This window comes from Haemaphysalis longicornis, unplaced genomic scaffold (assembly GCF_048455015.1).
Source record: "Haemaphysalis longicornis isolate Haplotype H1 unplaced genomic scaffold, Haemaphysalis longicornis Haplotype H1 scaffold_8, whole genome shotgun sequence".
In the NCBI taxonomy this organism is placed as follows: domain Eukaryota; kingdom Metazoa; phylum Arthropoda; class Arachnida; order Ixodida; family Ixodidae; genus Haemaphysalis; species Haemaphysalis longicornis.
The window spans coordinates 184,851,447-184,870,639 of record NW_027526445.1 but is presented as its reverse complement, the minus strand read 5'-3'; the positions used below and the strand labels follow the sequence as shown (position 1 = coordinate 184,870,639).

General features: G+C 44.9%; 1 protein-coding gene across 1 annotated transcript in view; it reads left to right on the top strand.

The window, feature by feature from the left end:
* The first annotated feature begins 873 nt into the window (after positions 1–873).
* Positions 874–19,193, top strand: part of LOC144149427 (U4/U6.U5 tri-snRNP-associated protein 1) — a 70,960-nt gene continuing 52,640 nt past the window's right edge. Inside the window, exons 1-10 of the mRNA XM_077680989.1 lie at positions 874–1,262; positions 3,218–3,266; positions 3,355–3,413; positions 5,573–5,744; positions 7,006–7,111; positions 12,098–12,172; positions 12,385–12,481; positions 14,344–14,483; positions 16,784–16,856; positions 17,620–17,693. Coding sequence (XP_077537115.1) covers positions 992–1,262; positions 3,218–3,266; positions 3,355–3,413; positions 5,573–5,744; positions 7,006–7,111; positions 12,098–12,172; positions 12,385–12,481; positions 14,344–14,483; positions 16,784–16,856; positions 17,620–17,693 — 1,116 coding nt within the window. The 5' untranslated portion in view covers positions 874–991. The remainder of the gene's footprint in view (positions 1,263–3,217; positions 3,267–3,354; positions 3,414–5,572; positions 5,745–7,005; positions 7,112–12,097; positions 12,173–12,384; positions 12,482–14,343; positions 14,484–16,783; positions 16,857–17,619; positions 17,694–19,193) is intronic.

The following is a 19,193-nucleotide window of genomic DNA, read 5'->3' as shown; positions in this document are numbered from 1 at the left end:
TGTTCTAAGCATCCCCCCGTAACCTTAGTCATTCGAGGTACTACGTATTACGGCAAATTACGCTGACGTAACTCTGGTTCGCGCTGATAAAGCCAGCGTGGAAACGGCCGTTGTCATCGCATGTGAGTTATGTGAAGCTGCGTAATCTGAGAATGCTTTGAATTCTAAAAGGAGTTCTGGCCTTTCGGCTTGGATAACGGGATACGAAGCCCATAGAATTTGTGGGGATAAATTGCATTTTGATAAGTATCAGTAAAAGTATGCAGCTGCCCCGTTTTGGAATCGAGCCGAAGGGCTGTAACCTGACTGGATTACGTTTTCGAGAAAAAAAAAACACAATTAAAATAGATGCCTCTTTAGTTTAAACATTAGATTATCTAAATGCCCATTCGTAATTAGTTTCTTCCGTAGCAGTTTTAGCTTACCGAAGGTCCTTTTAGACTCCATATTAAGGAAATCCTGTGGAAGCCCATGCCCTTGTCACGATTCTGTAAGGATAATCTGCAGTGCCTGCACTGTTCGGTGCTCTTGTAGGCTTGCAGCAAACAATACTGGCGTAGCCGGAACCCCTCGGTTTTTTTTTTTTATGTACGTGCGCGAAATACGTTTTTCACCACCCGTTTCCTTTATGTCGTACAACCAGTACGCTCGTCCCCGTTCCTGACTGCAGGAACGTGGTGCGTACTTGAAAATTCCGCGCTTATTTATGGCGATGATGATGGCCGTGGCCATAATCTATGAGCTATTTTTTGTGTTTAGCGTTTATTAATATAAACAAACAAATACATTGTCCGAAAAAGATTGTTGTACTGTTATTATGTTTTGTAGTTCATTCCAGCTATTTGTTCTATCTTTGTGGAAACAGGCAGCACCGTAGCCAGCGCATCACAAAAACATGGCGCTCAACGCATTGCAAGCGTTGTAAAGTCAGTCAGTCACTGCACCACTTGTTGAAAGTTCTCCTTGGGGGAGAGCAAAGCAAAAAAAGACCATGGGTTCGTCAAAAAAGCACAAGGAGAAGGATCGCGAGAAGGATAGGGAAAAGGATAAGAGTAAGGACAAAAGCAAGGACAAGAAAAAGGCGCGTCGTTCACGCTCCAAATCGAGGGAGCGCGACGCCACGAAGGAGAAACACCGACACCGCGATCGAAAACGCACCCGTGGCCCTGGAGAAGACGAAGCGCAGCCCGCCGAGAAAGTGCGCGTCAAAGAGGAACGCGAAGTTTCGCCGAAGGTGAAGCAAGAGCACAGCGGATCGGAAAGTGAGTGCGCCTGTGGGCTCTATCCGGACGTTCTACTACACAAGCACATACTGCTTTCGCGTGTGCGCTCGGTCGAAAACCAGCTTTGCTCTTTGCATTATCCGTGAAACCCCGCGAAATGATGTGGCAGAGCGTGCTAACTTAAGCGTAAGAGAGAGCCACCAACCCTCTGTAAGCTCTATCCGTAAGCCGCTGACGGCGTGCGACTCACGCAATCGTTCAAACGCTAAATTGAACAGAAGTCGTTGGAAGTCAAAAAGGAAGGGGGAGGAGACGAGGTTACTGTGGCTGACACTCGTAGACGTTATACAGGTGTGAAATTTAGTGCTTTGTGTCCCACGCTAAACTTTCCGGAATGATGTTTATCATCCAAGTTTCTACTGCAAGCAATGGTCCTGAAATGACGTGTATGGATCTAGGGGTGTTGGAAGGGAATGCGGGGGGTGGGGGCAAACATTGAAAGCTTTAGGATTAGAAGATCCAACGTTTGTGTGAATGGGTAGTGGAATAAATAAGGAACAGAACATTGCTAGTTATTTTCTAACGCCGCCTAATGAAACCTTGTGACAGAAACGGAAAAACTAAACTTGTAAAAGGGACACTAAAGACCAGCTAAAATGCTTAAAGCGCTCATGTTCGTTTTAAGCCACACTTAAATGAGTGATATCAGTGAGTATGGGCTTTGTTTCACGCGATACAATTGTGAATGGGTCTAGAACAGTGCAGTGTACAACTTTGGTACTGTTGCTGTTGCATTTGTATCGATTCGGAAGCACAGTGCTTTGGAACATGAAAAGAACGGTGTCAATTAATGATAGGGCTTCATGTAGCTGCAAGTATTTATTCATTTTGTGCTACTGAAGGCATCACTGTGTGTTTTCAGAATAGTAGAAGGGGTGATGGAGACGGGGCTGTAAGCAGGCGGTAGTAACAAACAGAAAACAAGTGCTTAAAAAAATAACATTTTTATTTGTCGATGTGCTGAACATTCTTGACTTGCCATTCTCTAATGTCACTGTGATACCAGCCTGCAAACATCAGACCTTTGATGATGATTATGAGGGTTAACATGCTGACGCTGCACAGGCGACGAGGCGTGCTGTAGCGGAGGGCTCTGGATGAATTTTCACCATCTGGGGATCTTTAACAAGCTCTGAAATCTCGAACCAGAGGGCGTTAATGATTTTCGCCTCCATAAGAAAAGCAGCCACTGCGGCTGGGAATCGAACCCACGTCCTTGGGCTCAGCAGCGAATGCCTTAGCCACTGAGCCACCTCGGCGGGTCATCAGACCTTTGATAATTAAGCTTCAAAGCTTTCAGCAAAACCATTTAAATGCCTTCCTTGGTGCAGCAAGGTTTATTTTTCTTAAAGGAGCCATGAAGAGAAAATACAACTTCGTTTAATTTGAAAGAACGAGGATTCAGTATCTCACTCAGCTCCATTAGAGCCACAAAAGATGTCTTTTTAACGAAAAAAAAAGGAAGGAGTATTTAAAAACTTTCAAATTTTGCGCCAAATTTTGTGTTGTGAGCAAGAATGACGTCACAGGGGCCAACAATAAAACATAATTTTCGGCGCGTTAACTGCACGTTAGCATTCAAGTGATACGGGCAAATGGAACTAGAGTCCCCATTACAGACGCCCAGTCATGCGTCGTCGCGACAGGTCAGTTAGGCGGCCGCCAATTGCACAAACAAGGTACCGTGACGTCATAGAAAAGTTGCGGGAAATTGGTTAGGGGGTCGCGACTGCTGCACACGTTTTCTTTAATATCTCCGTTATTTGTTCGAAGATTGCGATGATATTGGTATCATTGTTATCGGGACTAAGCAGTCTTTCTAATAAACCCAACTTGTATTTTGTCTTCATGGCTCCTTTAAGCTATTGCGGGCTCTTGTTTGCGAGCAGTTACAGGCCCTGAAATTCGCACTGATTTTGTCCTTTCCTCCTCAGGTGATGGCGGGCACCGAGACAAGTCTTCACTCAGCATCGAGGAGACCAAGTGAGTTTTGTGTTACTCTCCGACAGTCATTGCAAAATTGTTCTGAAGGCCTGTGGCGCGTTTTGCTAACAACCGTGCTTCTCTGCAGCAAGCTCCGAGCAAAGCTTGGCCTCAAGCCCTTGCAAGTTGATGGAGGAGGAATCCCAGGTACTATTGGGTTGCGCTTACTTGCTGCCTTTCCGCCTACCTGGGTGGGGTTGCAGCAGATTGTCGTTAAAAGGGCCATGAAAAGAAATACAACTTTGCTCAGTTCAAAGGAACTAGGCTTTCAGTACCTCACTCATCTCCACGCCAGCTCCAAAAGATGTTTTCTTTTTACTGAGGAAAATGGAAGAAATATTCACAGCATGTTAGCATTCAAACACAACATGTTAGCATTCAAGTGATGCGATTAAACGAAACTGGAGGCCCTACGACAATTGCTGAGTCATGTTTTCGGTGGCCACCAATCGCACAAACAAGATTCTGTGATGTCAGAGAAATTGCCAGCAAGTGGCTGTGGCAAGTCGGCAATGCTTGATATGTTTCCCTAAATATTTTCCTGATTTGTTTAAAATTTGTGATTATGTTGGTACCGTGGTTATCAAGACAGAGTGGTCTTTTTAATGAGTCAAACAAGTTGTCTGTCTCCATGACCCCTTGAAAACTAACTTGAACCAAATTGTGGGATAAGCTTGGACATTGGATAAGCTGGGACGCTGCCCTTAAAACAAATTCTTTTCATTTGCAAGTAAACTTTGCGAAACTTGTCAGTCTTGCTGCTTTTTTTTTCACTGATTTCAAATAGTCAATATTTTGTGAGTAGGTCAATTAGTTACCGAGATAATTAGAGATAAGTGGTCATTTTTGGAGGAACAATAGACAAAACAGTGTCAGTCCCAAAACTGTAACCTTTATATTTTCCAATACTATGAACCGTGGTGAGTGCAATAAGAGAATCAGTTTTTTGATGCACTGCTTGGAACTAATTTTACAGCTCTTAAACTTTTTTTTTTTGAAATGGGGATTTGAAATGGTTCCTTGCCACTGGTGCCACCAAGGTTTCATGAGCTGTAAAATTGGTTCCATGCGGTGCATCAAATAATTGATTATCTTATTGCACTCACTAGGGTTCATAGTATTGGAAAGCATAAAGATTACAGTTTCATGACCAACACTGTTTTGTCTACTGTTCCTCCGAAAATGACTAATTATATATAATTACCTTGCTAACTAATTGACTTACAAAATAATGGCATATTTTGAAATCAGTGGGAAAAAAGTAGCAAGACTGGCAAGTTTCACAGAGCTTACTTCACAATTAAAGGAAGCTGTTTTAAGACCAGTGTCCCCCCTTAATGAGGAAGAAGCGTTTCCCGAGGAAGAAAGATCGTCACTGGGTGCTGATTACATTGTGAGGCCATTAAAAAGTCATGTCGTCTGCCACCAACACCTTAAACAATAGCAAATGTGGTGCACTTGTTTTGGGATGTTTTGTTGTTGGTAGTGCTTATGAGTGGTGGATTCTGAGCTGGAAGCTTTATTTCTGAATGACTGCAATATTTGTGGCTTGCTGGTGGCTTATAGACGTGACGAGCTGGCTACCAAGATAACTTGAGCATATTTCCTAGCCACAAAAAGACGAAATCAGAGGAGAAAAATGTGTGCAGGACAGACTCTATCTAGCCTTTGGCGTGTCACAGCATGAAATAAATTTTGCATCTTTCTCCTTTTATCTCGTCTTTTTTGCACTAGGAATTACGCTCAAGTTATCCCAGTATGAACTTGCTTAACTTTCCGCTCTAGTTAAAGTACCAAGAGCTTGTGACAAAACTTTCAGAGCCAGCTGAAAAATTATGAAGCTTCCGGTCAGGATGACGAATGGAGAGGAAATTTCTAAAGTGAGGAACACCCTCTGTTGATGATCAACCAGATTTAGGGGAAATCCCTGAGGTGAAGTAAGTTTCTACGAAGGAAGAACACCTGTCCATCACTTCGAGTTGTTGATCAATTTACTCTCGCGCTACGAACGGCTAGCCTCCTGCTTAGCTCAGTTGTTAGAGCGACTGCTCCGGTTAAGCGGTGGTCCTGGGCTCGAATGCTGGACCGGGACGAATTTTTCTTCAACTGCGAAGTTTTCTGAGAAAGCTGTACAGCTTTCCTTTGTAGCCGTATGGCTGCATTCAGGTGGATGTCAAACTTTCCTTTGTATACTCTCCTCTGATACAACTGATGCGAAAAGTGAAGCAGGAGAGGGGCTGGAAGTGAGGCTAACCTCACTCTCTCGTTTCGCTGCGTCTGAAATGAATTCCTGTCTCTCCCTGCAGGGCTGGGCGACGCTCCGCCCGGGGACGGGGACACGGAGCAGCCGGGGGGGAGTGAGAAGCGCAAGGAGGTCTTCGTCAAGACGGAGAACATGCTGGAGAAGGTGGAGGCCCAGAAGCTCAGGGACAAGATCGCCGCCAACCGCGAAAAGCGCAAGATCACCGAGAAGTACAAGTACGGAGGGGGATTCCTCAGAGGGGAGGGGAATGGGGGGGGGGGGTAGGCAGGGCACAGTTGACTACGTACTGCTCTTAAACCGCGGAATAACTGATAACTGACCGAGCTAATTAGCTCAGAACAGATGTTACACAGGAAGGGAGAGGGACAGCAGTGGCATTAAGTAACGTAGTGCTGAACAAACATTTCACACAAAAGACAGATGAGAAACAACTGTCCTGTCTGTGTGCTTTCGGGTGATATGTCTTTTCAGCGCTGATTTATTTTGCTTTTGTTATAAACCAACTAGCCCAGGAGCAAGCTTTACTAAACCTGAAATAACTGTTTGGGGTGATTTATTCTAACCAAATGTTTCAAAGAAGGCACCTCTAGATTCATCTTCCCAGGACTCCCTTGGCTGCTTTTTATTCGCCCTTGATTACTCAGAAAACTGCTGAAGGGAAGCGTCCACTCCCATTTTTTTCTGTTTATAAGCTTGTTTCGTTCATACCCTTTGTGTTGGTTTATGGTATAGCACCTCAAGACAGAATACCAGGTGCTACACGTTGAGAAATGATACCATTAGCCCCAATATGCTTGAATTTTCTTCGGGTACCTTGTCCTGAGGCAGTACTTGAATTCCAGATGGATTTGTATTGACTAGCCCTTCTGGCAAGTATTTTGGGCCGGAAATTTGAAAATAGGTTCAGCATTGGCAGTCAGGCCACCTTCGTGGGGAATGCAAGAAGAATAAAGAAAAAGACCACTTCCGATGCTTGTGGTCTAATACCTGTCCTGGAGGTTACTCACTTATTGCAATACACACCAATTTTATAGCTAGAAATATTGTAGGGGCTGTGAAAATGGGATGCTTGCGAAAAAAGTGCGTTAGCGTGGTGTCCGTGTCTCTTTGAAGTGGAAAAGCAGGCAGTTGTCTCATGTCACCAGTGACAAGTTCACCACACAGGAATCTTCCCATTCTGTGCCTTCCAACTCTGGTTCTATCACTTGGGCTGTATTTTCTGTCTGTCACTTGTTAAGTGTCATACAGAAAATACAGTTAACTCTCTGTCAGTTGTCAGTTGAGACAGTAATATCCGGACTTCAGGGAATGCCTTTCTTGAGCAAAGTTCTGTTGAAGATCAGTACTGCCCTTGTCTGTCTGTTTTATTGAGTTGTTATATAGAGTTCTATACCATGTTCTACAGAACACGCTACTGCATGTTCTGTGGGGTTGTAATAGGTTGCCCCCTCACCGAAAACTGCCCTGGATTTGCAGGGAGATGAAGACCCTGGGCGACGCTGAGGACGACATCGATGACCCGCTGCAGTGGGTCAAGAGAAGTCGCAGGATTGAGGAAGAGAAGAGGAAGGCGAAGGAGAGGGTGAGCTCCCTGTCACGCACTTTTCTTTGCGTAGCTAGCCTTCGTGCCACTTATCCCTGCGGTTTCTCACAAGTGGGATTCACACTTTCTTCTTGCTGAGCACAGGGACGCAGGTTCGATTCCCGGCCGCGGCGGCCGCTTTTCTGATGGAGGCGAAAAGCAAAAGCGCCCGTGTGTTCGAGATTTCGGCACACGTTAAAAGATCTCCAGGTGGTCAAAATTAATCCGGAGCCCTCCACTACGGCATGCCTCATCGCCTGCGTTGTGTTATCACTAGGGGTGTGCGAATATTCGAAACTTCGAATATTCGATTCGAATTTTTTGGTATTCGATTCGATTCGAATGACACTTTTATTGTTCGAAATATTCGAACCACCCAAAAATAAAAAATAAATAAATTCAGAGCGTGTCTCAGCAGCAAAGTCGCGAAGCATATACACGGCGAACGGTACGTGCTTTCGCAGACTGTATCGGTGTTTATTCGTAGTTACACTGGACTCTCGATGATACGATATGATACGAATTTCCGAAAAGTCCCGGCGAAATTGCATTGATTGCAATGGGAAAAATTTCGGCTGTTAGGAACGGACCTGCGCGGCCCGGCGGCAGATACGAACGAGCCGGCGAGGCACCCGACTGCCGAACTATAGTGCCTAGAATATACTCCAGGCACTATACGCCTCGAGCGCAGCCTGTAGGGGCGCCACTGAAATCCCCCTAGCGGCCCGTTTCGAAAGCAGGAGCGGGAGTCCCCGGCCCGCTCCCCCCTGTCGCCGTTGCTTTTGGGGCTCGTTCAAGACAGCGATTTACCGTTTGTCCGCGTTCGAAATACCGAATAACGTGGAGAAGGCACTCTATTTGCAAGCCTGGTGGGTTCACGAGAGTATAAACGTTTATGACGCGATCTTAGAAAGATCTATATGAGCGCCGGGCGTGTGTCACAGGCCAGCGTCCCGAAGCGAGCATTTGCATGCAGCTGATTGCAATTCCGCTGCCCTGAAATTTAGTGGCAGTGTCTCTGTAAGCAGTGTTTCCTCCGATGGTCATGTTGCGGCCATACACACTATGATGTAAATCGACTTTGTGCACTACAAAATCTAGCGGAGCACTCATACCTGACAGCACGCAAGTTACGCCTGCCAATATCACATATCAGATATTGTTCAGTACCCTGAACAAGCCAATGCGGCATAAATTTCGCAAACATTGTACAAAGAAGTATGATGGATAATGCAAAATTACACTCCGGAGTCAGCACACGACGACAAATTTAATGCTGGGTCGTCTTGTCCCGAGGTGAGCGCTCGCAAAGATTCATCTGTTACATTTATCCTCCACGAGAAGCGCGAAGATGGGCTTATAGAGTAATCCGCGACCGCGACCAAACGCTTCTTTGAAACATCGTCGTATGACACAGGGAGACTGCAGAATCTAGCATAAACCGAAATCAGAGACCGTTATCATATACGACACTCTTCAAACGAGCCCGTGTGTACGAGATTTCGGCGCACGTTAAGGATCTTCAGGTGGTCAAAATTAATCCGGAGCCCTCCACTACGGCGTGCCTCATCGTCTCCGTTGCGTCGGCGTGTTAAACCCTGCAATCAATCAATCAATCAATCAACTCTTTCAACGACACCTCGTATTTCTTGTGAACTGCCTACCCTGTATTCTTCGAAAAATGCGTCCGCCGAGTGATCAGCCGATCGTTGAAGGCGAAAAACAAACGAAAAGTGAACACGCAGCTTGTGTGTGTGATTACAAAAACGTTCATTCGTTGATTTCGTTCCGCATTTGTAAACAAACGATAGTTGAGCGCCCTCCTCCTCACCCCCCCCCCATGTCTAGCGAAATATCAGTGCATTTCGCATCGAGTTGGTCTGGTAAATACTACCTTGCTCAAACAAACGTCTTTAGCATTTCAGAAGCTGCTCTCGGTTTTTTTTTTCATTCCCGTACCACTATTCTATTTATTCCTGACTTGCAGACCATTCATTTTCCCGTGGTTTCATTAACATATACCTTGGTTCTTACTATACGGCATGAGTGGGCACATATCTGACAATGCACAGCCTTTGAGTGTACTTAACATTTTCGCGTGGCTTATATTCCCATAAAAGGCACAAGTTTTTGTCAGCTATTGGGTTATCACATCCCCGAAATATATTTTTCTACGACGTACATATCGAAGCAAAGCCGCATTTGTTGTTTGCGCTGCAAAACGAACCAACCTCTTACAGTGCCAATGTCAGGTCTAAACGAGGTGACAATAAATAGAATTCACTTGTGCTGACGTGTTCGAAGGCGACAGCGGTGATATGATGCTGCCGTCGCCGACGACCGCAAGAGCGGCCAAGAAGCGCGCAGAACCGCCTCCCCGGGTAGCTCTTGTTGGCGTTCGAGCGCTCTACCAAGACGCAGCTGTTTTTTTAAGCGCCCTAAACGTTCAGTTAGCTTACAGACGTCACCATAACAAGTTATTTAGTGCGCGGAAAGGCAAAGAGAAGCGAAAGAGAACCAAAACACTGCATGACCACCTATCAGCCACGCAGCGCTAATCCCGCAAACGCCGCGGAGAAGCGGCGGCAGGCGGCGCAGCGATCGCGAATCTCGAGGCGTATAGCCGAACGAGCAAGTGACGGCTCTCGCTCCCCTGTTTGTCACTCTTTCTCCAGAAATGGCCGGGTTGTTGTTTTCTGCTCGCGAAAACGCTCTGCGCACGCCCAGTGCGCGCTGACACCGCCGCGAAACCACCCCCACGTTGCGCGCGGCGCGGCCGGCGGCGTCAGCATGGCGTCTGCTCCAGCGGCGAAGTGGCACGGGCGCTCGAGCGACCGCTTCTAACCGCTCTTTAAAATGCCGCTCAAGGGAGACACGAAGTTGATTGTGCGGTAAAGGAGCTGATAATGCATGCGAAAACGGTACTATAAAACACCATCCGCGCCGCTAGTGAAAGCGCCCATAAAATATTTGTCTTGGTGCTAAGCCTAACCATCTCCGGTGGAGCCAAGCCGGCTGTCTTGTCTCATCGCAAGTAGTCAGGCTCCTCTGTTCTGCCGCGCGCGTCGTGCGTCATTTTCTGACCGAGGTAGGCGTTACCGCGGGCGCGAAATCGTCGATGCGGGCGTGAAAATACAGCGCTCGCAGAGCCGAGGCGAGCGAATTGCGTGCAAAAATGCACCATGCGGTTCACGCTTGACTGTTGCGGCGTGTAGCGAGCTTGGGCACAGCGAGTGAGGAGACCAGCGCGAAGCTTTACGTGCTCCAGAAAGGGCTGCTTTGCGACATGGGGGTTCAAAAAAGCAGAAGAAATCACGAATTTCTTCACGCGAAAGTAAGAAAAGAAATAAACGAAAACTTCTTTCAGCTCCCAATTTTTTGGTCTGTGTTGGTTAATACGAATTTTGGATGATACGAATATTTTTCGCGGTCCCGCGAGATTAGCATCATCGAGATTTTACTGCATCCGTGCGCGGCAATGTGCACGGGCTCGGGCATGCCAGCCACTAGTGTCTCAAGTGAGCGGCTGTTTTCGGTATCTGGTGGAGTCGTGACGAGCAGGAGGTTGTCACTGCTCCCTGAACATGTCGAGCAGTTAACCTTTCTCTGTGTTAACATTTAAGTGAGTGCAGACCTTAACCTGTTGAGTGCAGTGGTATTGTGTAATTCCTAATTTTACTTTGTGTGATTTGTTGTGCAATAAAGTGCAGTTTTTGTGTTTCTAGATGGTGAAAACTTTAATTTTACAAAAAACAATAAGTATTCGTATTCGAAAAATATTCGAAAAATATTCGATTCGATTCGAACTTTGTTTTTATTATTCGAATTCGATTCGAAATTAAAAAATTGATATTCGCACACCCCTAGTTATCACATTAAACCCTACAATCAATCGATTCACACTTCCTACCTAACAGAAATTACTGCCTCAGAATTATTGGGTTCTAGGGGCCTGTTGCAGCGTATTAGTTGACTACTGCACTTTCCTGTGTATAATCCACGACTATTTTTTTTTCTCTCTCTCTCTCCAAGTTTTGGAGGCTGCAACTTAGGTGTAAAATGTTTGTCTCACCATAGCTTACGTGACAGAGGCCAAAAAAGGGGGGCTGCATATTGGCTCCTATGTCTCCAATAAATGACAATTGGAGCTATCGTGTTTGTTGGGAAAGTGGTTATGGAGCATAATATAAAGTTGGCTATTATGCTTCTTCACAAAACAAGACACAGATGATAATTTTTGGGTCGATTCTCGGGGACCTTTTTGAAGCTTCACAGCGAGTTTATTGCATCACATTTTTTCAGTGGTGATTCACAACATCTCGCATTTTAGAGTTGAATGCTTTGAAGCCCTTGCAAGAGTCGCTCAGGCACAAAAAGCCACGAGAAGAGAACGCGAATCCGTGGAGCCGATTCGGCCTGAGTCGTTTATTTTCTTCACGTGGCAGGGGCCCAAATTTTGCTGAGATTTGTGCAAGTAATTTGTCAGCAGCCCATGCACATCAACATTGCCAAGGTAGTCCCATCACAAGAAGATAAGAAATGCAGGCTGTTACATGGGCGTATTAGACGGCGGTAGTGCAGACATGCTGGATTACCTGTACAGTTGCATTGTGCAAGGCACAGCAGAAATGTGTGACTCGCACCATGGTGCTACTTATCCGCGAAATTCTTAATGAAAAGGTTAGCCGATAGACTGGTGCGATTTGGAAAATACAAGAATCACATTAATCTGTAATCCGCTTTGTCTTATCGACTTTGTCTCTTGCCTTCATTAGCCCTTTAAAATGGGCCAGACATGATGTAAACTTTTTATGCAGACTGTAAGAGTGCTTGAGATGGTGTGTTGCGGTGCATCTTTTTTGTCGTGTTTTGCGCTCTGTACACATTGCGTAAACGGCAAAGCTGTCTGCCTACGAGTCCGTGTGAGATGTTTGGCTGACAGCTTTGCATCTTCTTCTTCTTCTTCTTTTTCTTTTGCCCTTTCAGGCAAAGCTCTTGGAGGAGATGGACGCCGAGTTTGGCGTGGGCAAGATTGTGGAGGAGGAGCTGAGACCCACCAAGGTGGGCCCTACTCTCGTTTCATGTTTTTTTTACTTGTTAAAACGCCACTACGCTCAGAATACTGCTGAGAGCAAGGAGAGTTCCATCACAAAGTTGAAATGGTTCTTGAAGTGATCACAGTCATACGATTTGCTATTGAAGCAGTAATTCCTCAAGTGTTGTGGTATATGAGCCGTGCTTCTGTTGCCTTCTTCTTATTCTTCCTCGTGCAGCAATACACTGCCAAGCACCTGAAGGGCATCGAAGTGTTGCACAGCATGGACCGGTTCAAGGAGGGGCAGTCCATCATTCTGACGCTGAAGGACCAAGGTAACCATGTTCCCGATTACGAGGATTGTACTCATATACTGTAATGTTATTAGGTCGTCAAATGAAAAGGAGGACTGTTAAAACATGCATCCCACAAAAGTTTGGCAGTACGAGGGTATGAGTATCAGGGTCTTTTACTGTGAATTGAATGTGAGTCTTTGTGTTGAAAGTTTCTGAGTGCAAATACTTGCAATACATATGAAAAGCAATTGTTTGCCAAGAAACGCAGCAATGTTGAATGGAATTTCTCTTGGGCATGACTTCTTTTATGAACTTTTTCTATACACACAGCTGTACATCACAGCTGTCGTGATGTACAGTCGGCCAAATCTTTATTAACTAGTGTGCGCAAGCTGCAAATTTTCAGTCTTATGAAGCTCTTAGGAAGGAACAGCCTAGCAGACGATGGGCCTGTTTGCAACTTGGCTTCCGCCATACGCTGCTGACGCATGAAAAGTCGCCGCTCCCGAACGCTAGTTAATTGGCCGACTGTACTGGTTTCTGCCCATTCTGAACGGGAGGAAATTTTTAGGCAGGTAGTTGTCGGTCAGTAGCTGAAGGCTTGGTTACTGGGCTCTCAAGACTTTAAAATGTTAAGACGTCCTGTTCTCCCTTTCTTTCAGCTGCTGCCTCAAACAATGCTTTTGTTGTTCGACAAAAGTCAGTACTGTATTTACTCGCATAATCCTCGCACTCGCGTAATCCTCGCACCCCTAATGTGAGCCACCAAAACTTGGATTTTTAGGTTCGTCGCATAATCCTCGCACCCCCAACTTTACAGCGGCGAAAGTTGCCTGCTCGCGAAACCCGCATGGTGCACGCGCTCTCCAACGCACGCCCTCCCCCACCGCCTCTCCGTTGGGCGGAGAGCTCTGTGTATCCAAGGCCATCCAGGCGCCCTAACAACCTGCATGGCTACTCCCTAACAGGCGCCCTAACACGCTACTCACACTGTCCTTGAGCCGGTTTCGCGCATGTTTCGCGTGCGCGCAACTAGACGGTGTTCACGCAGCCCGCTGTCGTGTCGTCGTGGTCCCGTCGTTGAGCGGCAGCAGTCAGTGAGTCACTCGCGTTAGGGGTGGATAGCTTGCTGCCATTTTGAGAACTTTTTGATCTCTGTTTTGTGCTTGGTGCCGCTTCACCATGGGGAAGAACGCCAGCTACACTGCCGCTTTCAAATTGAAAGCGAAAGAGTGCACGATCGAACACGACAACCGTGCCGCAGGCAGGCACTTCGGCGTCACCGACTTCAACGTGCATTACTGGAGTAGGGCACGCACATACGACGACGAGATAGGGCGCGTGCCAGAAAGCAAAGGCGGCAATTTCATGATTGCTGATCGACGGGATACTGTTTACGTTGTAAATAATAAAATAAAAAGAAATAGCTGCTGTTGGTAACACTGATCTTACATATACAAAAAACGACCGCTACATTTAGCGGGATTGGCATAAGGCAAATTGGCAATACTGTGCACCGGATTTTTTTTCTCCACGTAATTCTCGCACCCCTAACTTTGCATTGACTTTTCCGAAAAAAAAGTGTGAGGATTATGCGAGTAAATACGGTATGCTGTTTTTCTGTATGCTAATTGCGGGGTTACACTTATTGGTTCATAAAGAGTTTGTGCTGCTGTGTGGTGTTTTGTGCGTCATCACTTGCACTAAGAAATGTTGTACGGAGTTCACAAAGTGGTTCTGGTGGGGTGGCCATTATTCATGAATATCCCTCTGCATATTGAGACAGCGCCGGCGTCGTCCCTCTTTTTTGCCCTTTTGTTATTTGCGCCTAAATGCCAACGATGCGGGACAAAGATTGTCACGTTTGGCTCACCGCGTCGTTGCTGTTCTTCACGTGGCAGCCGTCCTGGACGAAGGGGACGACGTGCTGGAGAACGTGAACCTGGTGGACTCGGAGAAGGCCGAGCGCAACGTGGAGAACCGCAAGGGCAAGCCGGGCTACCAGCCGTACGAGGACACGGAGGTCGACGAGTTCGGAATCGTAAGTCGGGGTTTTTTTCTCTTTTTTGTCCCTCTAATCGTGGAATAATATGCAGTGCAGTCCAGTGTTTGGTGGAATGCACATCAGCAGTGAAAACACATCAGGTGAAAACACATCAGCAGTGAAAAACAGAGGTCACTGGCCAAGGCGAAAATAATTTTTGACTTTGTCAGTGACCTCCGTTCTTCGTTCATGGGTATGCATTACTCGAAAAAAAAAGCCGGTCGTGTTTTGAACATTGTGTGATGGGTACAGTTACACCAGTGGGGTCATGATGTCATTTGTGGTAAGAGACAGAGTGGATTAACACGCTATTGTCTTTTTAGTCCGGATCATGTTTAAGAGCGTGTTAGAACCATTTTACCAGTGAAAAAGGACAGGGACCTAGAGGGAAGCAAGCAGGACAATCGCTAGACTTCAACTGAGCAGCTTTACTTGAGACATGTAATATGTGATAATGCTAACATACAAGGCTAAAGCTTTTTTCTTTTCTTTTTAGCCTTGTCTGTTAGCATTATCTATATTACGTGTCCCAAGTAAAGCTGCTCAGTTGAAGTCTAGCGATTGTCCTGCTTGCTTCCCTCTAGGTCCCTGTCCTTTTTCACTGGTAAAATGGTTCTGTGTCAATGCCAACTAGCCCAACATTTAGCCTTAAAAGTGTGTTTTTGTTTCTCTGACCACCCTTTCGTCCCACCCCTACACACAATATCACCATATGCCTGAGGCTGTCAGAAGCCACTTGGTTGCTTTTTTGTGGTGCTAAAACTGATTTGAATTTTCTAGGTGTCTACGCTGGTAGCACATTCACTAAAACAAAGGGAAGGTCAGTTCTCTAAGGTGGATGCAAGTAACAGGGCTCGAGCAGAGGAAACACTGCTTGGTTGTGCTTAGTTGTCCTGCTTTTTAATTAGTTATCTGTTTCATCTGGTTTAGCCTGCACTTATACACCAGTTTATGTGGCACGTTGGGCCTTTGTGAGATCTCTAGATCCACTTAAGGGGGGACACTGGTCTTAAAACAGCCTGTTTTAATTTTCTAGTAAACTTTGTAAAACTTGTCAGTCTTGCTGCTTTTCTCCCACTGATTTCAGATATGCCATTATTTTCTCAGTAGGTCAATTAGTTCCTAAGATAATTATCACTAATTAGCCATTTTTAGTCAAGCAATAGACAAAACAGTGTTGGTCATAAAACTGTAATCTTTATATTTTCCAATGCTATGAACCCTGGTGAGTGCAATAATCGAAGCAGTTTTTCGATGCATCGCTTGGAACTAATTTTACAGCTCGTTAAACTTTGGTAGCACCAGTGGCAAGGAGCCGTTTTGAGTGCCCATTTCAAACACCAAAGTTTAACGAGCTGTAAAATTAGTTCCAAGCGATGCATCAAAAAACTGCTTCGATTATTGCACTCACCAGGGTTCATAGTATTGGAAAATATAGCGATTACAGTTTTATGACCAACAGTGTTTTGTCTATTGCTTGACTAAAAATGGCTAATTAGTGCTAATTATCTTGGGAACTAATCGACCTACTGAGAAAATAATGGCATATCTGAAATCAGTGGGAGAAAAGCAGCAAGTCTGGCAAGTTTCACAAAGGTTGCTTGAAAATTAAAAGAAATGGTTTTAAGACCAGTGTCCCCCCTTAAATAAGTGACAGAAACAAGTTATCCTTCGATTGAATTAACAGTCATTAGAGGTGTAAGAGAAAAAGAATGCAGGTGTCTAGATCGACCGATTACCTCATGACAACCAAGTTATTCTTGGATTGAATTAACAGTCATTAGAGGTGTAAGAGAAAAAGAATGCAGGTGTCTAGGTCGACCGATTACCTCATTGAGAAACAAAAGAAGCATGGTGCTTCTCAAGAGAATGTTATTTGAAATTGCCCTAAAGACAGAAAAGAAAGAAAAACAAAGTTACTTCCTCAAGCCGTCTTTCTTTTTGCGCTTGCATTGACGGTGCTTACACGTGATCCGGTAGTGCTCCAAAGTAATGCGATGGATGACAACACAGTTTGCATGAAGCTTAGAAAAGCACATTTGGATGCTTCCTACATTTGATTCCTTAGACTCAATGTGGCATGCATGCATGCCATGAAACAATGTGAGGCTAATGTGCCCTTATAATCGGCAGCATGCGTTCTTCTTTTATGGCGCTCTTGCCACGTTTTGAGGTGCCCATTTCTTTAGGTCAAAAGGAGGGTAGCATGAAAGTTATTAATCTTGTAGTGCCTTTGTTGATCAGCAATTTTTTTTTAAAATTTTCAATCGTTTTCTGTGCCTCTTTTCTATCCCCAGGTGAAGAAGAAGTCTCTGCTCTACAAGTATGACGAGGAGATCGAAGGCGTCAAGCAGGACAAGTTCCGCATCGGTGAGCGGACTGTGTGGCACTCTGCGCTGTCTTTCGAAAGCTCACAGTGTTATTGAGTGTTCTTAAATCGAGCACGTTTATTGCTTGTAGTGCACAAAACGTCCAGTGAGGGTAAATGACGTGGAAAGACATTTGGCAGTCTTAACAACTGCAAGGGAGCACTGCAAGGTATAAGGATTGCATAAATCCTTATCAATCCTGGCACAACTGTAGATGCAATACTACTGCAAACCACAATTGTTCATGTGCAGTTTAAACATTTCTCAACAGACCCTCAAGAAGCTTCGCTTGATTTTCAAATCAATTTTTAAGTTCTGTGTAGCTGTATTAAGGCCAGGTCATCTGCTTCATTGAAGAATATTTTGGCATGAAAAAATAAGTTTATAGCTTCAGAGGCTCAATTTCTTTTTCCAGTATAGTTTTAATTTTTAGGAAATGTAGACGAAAATGGGTTCTCAAATGACCTCAGACTTGAAAGAGTAGAAGTGTTGTACATTATTCTCACAACCCTTATATGTTTTCGGGTGTGTGTTAATGCTTTCAAAATTTAGTTGGAGGTTTTTGCTCACATCTTCCATGGTTAGTCAAGATAGGTGCGAAATTTTAAATGTAAAAGTTACGTGAGAGTAATCTTGAAATACGTTTGCTTTATGGCTGGATATGTATCACTGCATTTATCTGAGTTTATTTTACTGACATAAAGAAAAGAATATCACAACATAACTTTGTGATGGGTATAACTGCGCTCGCACGTCCTTTTCAGGTGCCGCGCCGAGCGAAGCCGACAAGGAACGGGAGCTGGAAATCGTCCGCATGAAGCTGAAGCAGAAGCAAGTGGTGCGTGTTGCCAGTGATGTTTTCTCATTTCCTTCCATGATTGCCTGGTGTCATGTTTGTATGCTGGCGAAACATCTCGTGAAAAGAAAGGGTCCTTGATGCCAGTTAGCATAATCTTGTACGAGGACCCAAATTTTCTGCATGCTCTAGGTGTGTTTTCTATTAAGAGTGGCCTGGCAAGGGTAGTGTGAGATGGGGTCCACACTCCCCCTCCCTAAGAAATCGCTGATCATCTAATCTCCGAGTCATCTCTAACGATTGAGTGATCACCTCCTCCTCTCCTCCCTTCTTCCCCCTCTCCAACTATGGCCAGGTGGCCTCCCCAATCTTAATAAATGTCATTCATTCATTCATTGTCAAGGGGAACACTTACGGCAACACACACTCAGTGAAGGCTCATTGCAACAAACCCATCAATATGAAGTTAAAGTCAATTTTGATATGAGTGGCCATGATTTGAACTCGTATAATGAAGCATTGCATTACTGAGCACAAGGCCCCTGCATGCAGACAAAAATAATGATGCCGGTTGGTTGAGATTTCAGCATGTGTTTAAGAGCCCACGGGGTTACAATTAACAAAACGTGTACCTGCGAGAGTTGGTTCACACTCAAAGAAGATACCGCGTAGGCATGCAAAGACAAAGCAACACAACAATGTATACAGGAGCCTCTGTATGTCACTGTCTCCTGTGTGTTCACTGGTTATTGAAGAGAGGAACAGGGAAAGAGAATAGTTTGATGGACAGATGTGGTCAGTCTGGTGGTTTGTCTAATTTCATACGTCAGGGGTGTGGTGACAGCATCGAGTTCATACGCACACACGAAAAAATAAGGAAAGTGGGAGCATATGCGCACATAAGTTGGGAACGATGCTGTGTCTTTGAGTCTACAGTCTTTGTAAGGCCACTGCCCCATAAGAAAAGACAACAGGGCTTTTGTTGCATTTGTTGCCATATCAGAGGATGTCAACGGACCCAGAATGTCTCTTCGTGTGTTTAATTTCAGTTTCAATTTAATACACCATTTAATACAGAAGGAGGTCTCAAAGATACAAAACTGTCAGGGGGACCTCCCATTAATAAATAAAAGAGATGAAAAGCTCAATTTTACATGCAGTAGCAACAATGCATGCATAGGTCAGAGTAAATTCGGGTATATGAGCATGGTTACACAGCATGAATGAGAACATCAGGTGAGAAAAAATGAAAATGAACACAATATACTGTAAAGAGAATTGTACAATGCTAGTGATCAGCAAAACATACTGAAAATTTTACATTATCAAAAGAGAGGAGCAACCATAAACAGTAAATATAAATTTTAACAGCGTTAGTGCTGGTGATTAATTTAGTATGGTAGTGAGAGGGTGTTTGACGTGTTTCATAAATGAATGGGATAAGATGGAAGTTTTGATGTTAGTAGGTAGTTCACTCCAAAACGTAATTCCCATAAAAGAGACTAAATTTTCTGTAATTAGGTTTAACCTCAGGCAATAACA